The 6,736-nt window shown below is 34.9% G+C and overlaps 2 protein-coding genes across 2 annotated transcripts; one reads left to right on the plus strand and one right to left on the minus strand.

The window, feature by feature from the left end:
- Positions 1 to 532: 532 nt before the first annotated feature.
- Positions 533 to 1,969, minus strand: LOC104211867 (glycosyltransferase family protein 64 C3). Its single transcript, XM_009761007.2, has one exon. The coding sequence runs from the start codon at positions 1,544 to 1,546 to the stop codon at positions 554 to 556; it is 993 nt and encodes a 330-aa protein (XP_009759309.1). The 5' UTR covers positions 1,547 to 1,969; the 3' UTR covers positions 533 to 553.
- A 2,234-nt stretch (positions 1,970 to 4,203) lies between these two features.
- LOC104211870 (uncharacterized) lies at positions 4,204 to 5,001 on the plus strand. Its single transcript, XM_009761010.1, has one exon. The coding sequence runs from the start codon at positions 4,204 to 4,206 to the stop codon at positions 4,999 to 5,001; it is 798 nt and encodes a 265-aa protein (XP_009759312.1).
- The last annotated feature ends 1,735 nt before the right edge of the window (positions 5,002 to 6,736 follow it).

Consider the following 6,736-nt stretch of genomic DNA (forward strand, 5'->3'; position numbering starts at 1 on the left):
TCGCGCATCTGCACACATAAATCAATAATTAGCTGGACTACTAGAATACATCAGTACATTTCGATCTGTCCAAGAAAAGTACACTTTGTTCTTGGAAAATCCAATACAAAGCAGCACTATATATTTAATGTGACATGTTACAAAGTAATTACTTTCTATGTTTTAATTTATGTAAACCTATTTGATTGGGCACAATTTTTTTTGTACAAAAGAAACTTTTAAATTTGTAGTATAAAATGAGGCATATATATTTTGTGTGACTATAAATCATTGCATAAAGGTAATTATTTTTAAATATGGAAATAAGGTTATTCTTTTTGGCACAGATTAAAAAAGAAATAGGTTCATATAAATTGAAACGGAGGAAATATAATTTTTAAATAGATATTTCCGTATTTATATTGGTTTGGTTCAAATTTCTTAATCATTTAACAATTTTTTTGGTTTTCGGTCCTAGTTGTGCGTACAAACGTGACTTTTAATTATAGAAAAAGCAATAACGAAAACATATATGGAAAATTGAAACTTGGAATCAGCTTTAATTTCTAAAGTATTAAAAAATTTGCCTATCACAATATACTAACTTGCCACCTTTCTCACATAGCCCTTGTTCTCCAACAGAATCAACAACCTTCCCATATCCATACCTCAACGGCATCTTCCCCAATAGCCTATGGAATTCACCAATACATTCTCCTCTTCTCTTTCTATGCTCCCTTTTCCTACTACTCAACCCCACATCTCTTTCCTCCATTTCTCCACCTTCATTTCTTGCATCTCCCCAATCCCTCACTTTCTTCGCTCTCACTAAAATCGGCCCCTTTTTTACCTCCTCCGCTACCACAAAATTCATTAAAATATCCTCGCAATTATTCTTTTCTTCTACTTTTGCCCTCAACTTTTCGTATTCTTTACTGCATGTGTATTTGTGGAGGTATCGTGCTTTTAAAATCATGAATTTTGTTAACACGATGGAGTATTTGCTACTTTCCATTGTGTAGATCCATGATTTTTGGGTAAGGTCGTAGTTGTGGGATCTGACGAAGAACCCGATTAGTCGATCCGGGTCGGATCTCCAGATTTGGAAAGCGAAGTTTATTGATTCCGCGTCGGGTTCGATGTCGTCATCGCAGATGAGTACGGCGCGCGTGGTGATGGTTTTTTGAGGGTGGAATCGGAGGTTGAGACTGGAGGAGGGCTGACGGAGGATGGTGATTGGGGCGGCGGCGGATATGGACGAGAGGTTTTGGGAGAGTGATGTTAGGGTTTGTGAAGGAGTTAAGGGATTGCTCCAGAGGATGATGACGGCGGCGACGGAGGATGTGGCGGCGTAAGTGGCGGCGATTGAAGTGAGAAGTGGAATACGGTGCTCGGAGTAGCCGTTGATTAGTACCGTCATTTGGTCGGTTTGTAATGTTCGTTGGTCCGCCGGCGGACGGTTGCACGAGTCAGTGGAGTGGGGTCCAATTCGGAGTGAAAAGACATAAAAAGGCATCGATAAGAGTATAATTACATGGAAGGGATAGATGGGCGTTTGGTTCTTCATTTTCACAGAGGTGGTGCTGACAATATTGAGATTTAGGACAGATTTAAGGGCAATTTGATACTTTGTTGCTTACGCTAAGTGCACAGGTAGTGGACTAGTGGTAATCTTGTTATTTTTGGAGAATCCAAGGGGCACTGTTTCACCTGAAGAGTGAAGTGATGGAAGCTTTAGTTGAAGAGCCCGTTTGAACATAAGAATTTTTTTCGAAATTAGTGTTTAGCCATAAATTTTTTAGTTTTCACTAGAAAATGAATTTTAAAATTTTTCGAAAATTTGAAAAACTCCTAAAAGATATTTTTCAAAACTTTTACTCGGATCACTTATAAAATTCAAACAACCCAAAATTATATTCATGTCCAAACACAACTCTAATTTTTAGTTGAATTTTTTTTTCCACTTTTTTTGAAATTTCGTATGTAAAACACCACTTAATGTGTTTAACTTTAAAATTGTAACACAAGGCATTGTCATTTTAAAATTATAGGTTTGGATCTATTATTTATTAAAATTTCTAAAGAACTTTTACATATATAATTATGGTTCGCATAAAAAATATTAGGAGGTCGGATGAACTCGATACCTAGGTGATGCATCTGCCTGGTAGCATGTTTGTTTATAACTAGAACCGAATTTAGCTTTCGATCATTTGGTTCAACAAAATTCATAATTTTAGATGCAAAATTTATGTGTAAAAATCTATTAACATTGTAACAAATTCGTAGATTTGAACTCATAATTTTAATATACGGAAAAGGGCCGGACATACCCCTCTATTATGACATATTGTTCAATATCGTCCCTCGTTACGTCCCTTAAAGCCCTTACCGTCCAACAAAGTTTTATATATGTCCTTATTTTAACGGCTAGGACACGTGACACACTTTGAGAAGACCAAGAATCACCTACACTAAATAAAACCAACCCGCCCCAATTCCACTACTCCGCCCGCCCGACTCATAAACCCGACCAACAAAGTAAATACACTAAAATCACCGTAAATAACACATAAACAAAAGATCAAAAACTGAGACAAAAAAAGACGAACGGGATGGGTTCCATCTAGGGTTTCCATCAGTGATAAAATTACGGATCTAAGATTCAAAAGGTGAGTTATTTCTTAAATTTTTTTATGATTCAGCTAAGTAAAGTGGTGTTTCTGCTAATTTTATTGAAGAATGTGTGATTTCTACCTAATGTTTCGAGCTAGGTTTTTTTTTCCGGAAATATGTGCATATTTCTGTTATTATACATGCTTCCTACTCTACAGTTTGTCGATTTAACTTTATTTTGTCGTGCGTGTGCATCTTTTGAGGTGGTCCTTTAATTTCTCATTTCTAATGGTCTATTATTGCTTTGAGTTGTGTCTTTTTGCTCGTGTATGATCGAATGGGGTCCAAATATACCTTATGCATGTGATTAAGTACATTGGAAAGTGGTAGCTATGCATTCTTTACTGTTTTTTTTCCTAATGTTCTGCTTTCTTTACTGTTTTTCCCATTCTTTATTGTTTGATTTCTAATTTCTTTATTAAGTGGGGTCCATTTTGTATAAAGTATTACTTTATGGTCATAAAGTTTTTTACATTGTCTTATTTATGTTTCTAGATGGTTCTGTTATAGGGTGACTGGATTAAAGAGTCACACTTAATCTATTCAAAGAAGTTGGTCCACATCTGGAAAGATAAAGATTCTGACTTATTGTCCTTTAAAGATACTAGTGTAGCACCCGCGCGATGCACAGATATTTTAAAAGAGTATTAGTCTTATGAAATTATAATATGATATATCATATTATTTTCATAAAATTTAGTTGCTATTTTTTTTTTGTAATGCAGTGTGCATAAAGTTTATTAACTTATCAATTGTCCTAATATCTTGTCACTATATTTCTTTTAATATAACATAGATAAGTATTTTCTTATTCTAAAAATATTTTTATTTTTCTAAACTTATGTTATACTGTTCAAAATTCTTTAATGTCTAAATTTATTAATAATTCTTTTGAGTATTATTTACGTACCTTTTGTTATATTTAATTGATTTGAAGTATAAACATGCTAATATTATTTTTATTCCCTCTTTTCGTACATTTTTTACTTTATGGTCATAAAGTTTTTTATATTGTCTTATTTATGTTTGTAGATGGTTCTTGTTGACCTAGTTTTCAATTATGGGGGTGACTAGATTAAAGAGCCACACCTAATCTATTCAAAGAAGTTGGTCCGCATCTGGAAAGATAAAGATTCTGACCTATTGTCCTTTAAAGATATAGTAGATGAATACATTCTTCTGTTAGGGTATATAGGGGTATAACAATTAATAATTGTTGGCCCATCTGGTAAGTATTATGAAGTTGAAGGAGATATAGGGATTAGATAACTTTTATGCCTTGTCTGTGATGAATTTAAGGTATTAAATGTCTATGTTGTAGATGAGTGTGAAGAAAGTGTTTGTGTCCCAAACATTATCAACCATATTGAGGCTTATATATCTCAAGTATTAGTTGGTACTGATGATAGTAGTAGTGAAGATGAAGATGAAGATCAGACAGGTTCTGATGGCCTGGCCTATGATTCTGAAGAGTTAGAACAATTTGAGGCTCAAAGGAAAAAGCATCCTAGTGAAAACCTTAATGAATACAAATAGATTTATAAAGGCATGTCTTTCAAGGACATTCCTGAAGCTAGAAAGTTCATGAACTTTTATTCATTGGTTAATCAAAAGAAATTAGAGTTGGTGAAAAGTGACAAAATTAGAGTGAGGTATAAGTGTGTATTGGGCTGCCCATTTAAATATCTTATTTCCATTAAAAAGGGCAATGAGGGGTGTAGAGTGAAGACACTAAATCCAAGACATGACTGTAATCCTGCTTTTGATAACGGTAGGGTTGAATATAGCACTATAGCTTACTACTTCAAGAAGAAGTTGCAAGACAACCTTAAGTATAAGGTGAAAGAAATGAGGGCAGACCTGAAGAATTCATTTCTACTTAATGCTAGTAAATCTAAGGTTAAAAAGGCAAAGAGAATGATATTGAAGAAGTTGGAATGGAGTTCTGCTGATGATTATAACAAGCTTGAAGCATATGCCAATGCTTTGAGGGACAGTAATCTTGGAAGTGATGCAGTTATTAATTTATCTAAAGAATCATTCTTGCAAGGCAAAAGAAAATTCTTTAGGATATACATTTATTTTCATGCATTGAAGATGGGGTACAAAGAGGGCTTGAGACCATTTATTGGGCTTGATGGTACATTTTTAAAGGGGAAGGCTAAAGGACAGCTACTAGTTGTTGTTGGGCAAGATAACATGAATCACTTTTATCCACTTACTTGGGCTGTAGTTGATAGGGAAACAAAAAGAAGTTGGACTTGGTTTCTGGAGCTTTTTCACAATTCATTGGACTTGAATATGGGCAATGGAGTCACATTTATGTCGGATATGCAGAAGATATAATTGTTTCTTTACTGTTTTTTGTCACAATTCTTTACTGTTTTTTACTAACTTTTCTTTATTGTTTCTTTACTGTTTTTTGTACATGGATTAATGGAGGCAATAAAGACAGTACATCCTGAAGCAAAGCATAGGTTCTGTGTGAGACATGTAGAGTCAAACTGGTGTAAAGAGTATAGAGGTCTTGAAATGAAGAAGTTACTTTGGTGGAGTGCTTGGGCCACTTATGAAGAAGACTTCAAGGATCAGTTGAGCAAGTTAGGACAATTGAAGGAAACATCTGTTACAGACCTGTTAAAGTACCCACCCCAGAGTTGGTATAGGGTATACTTTGACACTGTCTGTAAAAATCAAGGTGTGAATAATAATTTTACAGAATCTTTCAATTCTTGGATATTAGAAGCTATACAAGCCCATCATCAAAATGTTGGAAGATATAAGACTCAAAGTAATGAATCAGTTGAGAAATCATGAAGATGAGGTGAGAACATGGAAGACAAACTACAATCCTCAAAGCATGAAGCTTTATAATGACTATCTGAAGATAGCTCATTCCATTGAGGTTGATTTCAATGGTGATAATGGATTTGAAATAGTAGAAGGGGTTGACAAATTCATTGTCAATTTACAGGGGAAAAGATGCACATGTAGAGGATGAGATCTTTCAGGAATCCCATGTCCTCATGCAATAAGATCATGCTTGTATTTATAGGAAGACCCTTTGAAGGAGATGCACTAGTGATATAGCAAAGAATCCTTTCTACTTACTTACAAGCATAAGTTACAACCTATACCTGGTGAGAAATTCTGGAAACTAGATCCATCTCAAACCATGGAACCTCCAGAACTGGTGAAACAAGCTGGCAGGCCTAAAGTCAAAAAAGATAGACAAAAGGATGAGGCAATCAAGAGGCAAGGGGAGTGGAGTCAGTCTAGAAAAGGCAGAATTATGACTTGTGGCAATTGTGGAGAGGCAAACTATAATGCAAGGGGATGTAAAAAGGTATAGATCCAATACTTAGCAATGAACTTGTTATTATACTTAACTAATAGTAACTAATTTTTTTTACATTAAATAGCCAATGAATGTGCTGAAAGTGACAAAGAAGAAGCATCCATCAAGTGAAAATGATGGACAGACATCTAGGGCTAAGAAGCCAGCCAAAAGACAAAGGACTTTGATTAATGAAGACACTAATAATGATGAGGTATTGGCAGATATCAATTTATCAGCACCCCAAGTGTCCCAAACAAGTGAAGGCATTGGCAGCAGTCAATCATTTATCTTTATGCCTACTCCAACTCTGGATGCTTGTTCTAATTTTGATAATGGCCCTGAGCCTCCATTAAGGCCTAGTATTATATCAGAATCACAAACTAAACTTATAGAAAGACAGAAGGTTGGTATGAATATTGGGACAAAGACAATCAAGTTTACAATAGATAACACAGGTGTAAGTGAACCCGCTGATCTTCCCCAGTAAACTTGACATGGAAGGGAAAGGCAAAAATCACTGGGAATCAATTGGAGATGCAAACAAGACAAAGAATTGGTAAGTTGAAGACAAGAAAAGGGTCTTGATAATCTAATTAGGACTTGTTTTGTTAGTTGGTAGCTAAAGTGAAACTTAAACACTTGGTTTATTTTTGTTGGCATTTGGAGTTGGATTCCTTGTTATGACTAAGGTTGAGTGAGTTTTTGAAGTTATAGTTGTGGCATTCACTTCTCTAATTTGAT

The sequence above is a fragment of the Nicotiana sylvestris genome, chromosome 12 (genome assembly GCF_000393655.2).
Source record: "Nicotiana sylvestris chromosome 12, ASM39365v2, whole genome shotgun sequence".
Lineage (NCBI taxonomy): Eukaryota > Viridiplantae > Streptophyta > Magnoliopsida > Solanales > Solanaceae > Nicotiana > Nicotiana sylvestris.

Bases quoted from the DNA above. Each gene is read 5' to 3' on its own strand.
- LOC104211867 (XM_009761007.2), bottom strand. From the start codon at position 1,546: ATGAAGAACCAAACGCCCATCTATCCCTTCCATGTAATTATACTCTTA.
- LOC104211870 (XM_009761010.1), top strand. From the start codon at position 4,204: ATGTCTTTCAAGGACATTCCTGAAGCTAGAAAGTTCATGAACTTTTAT.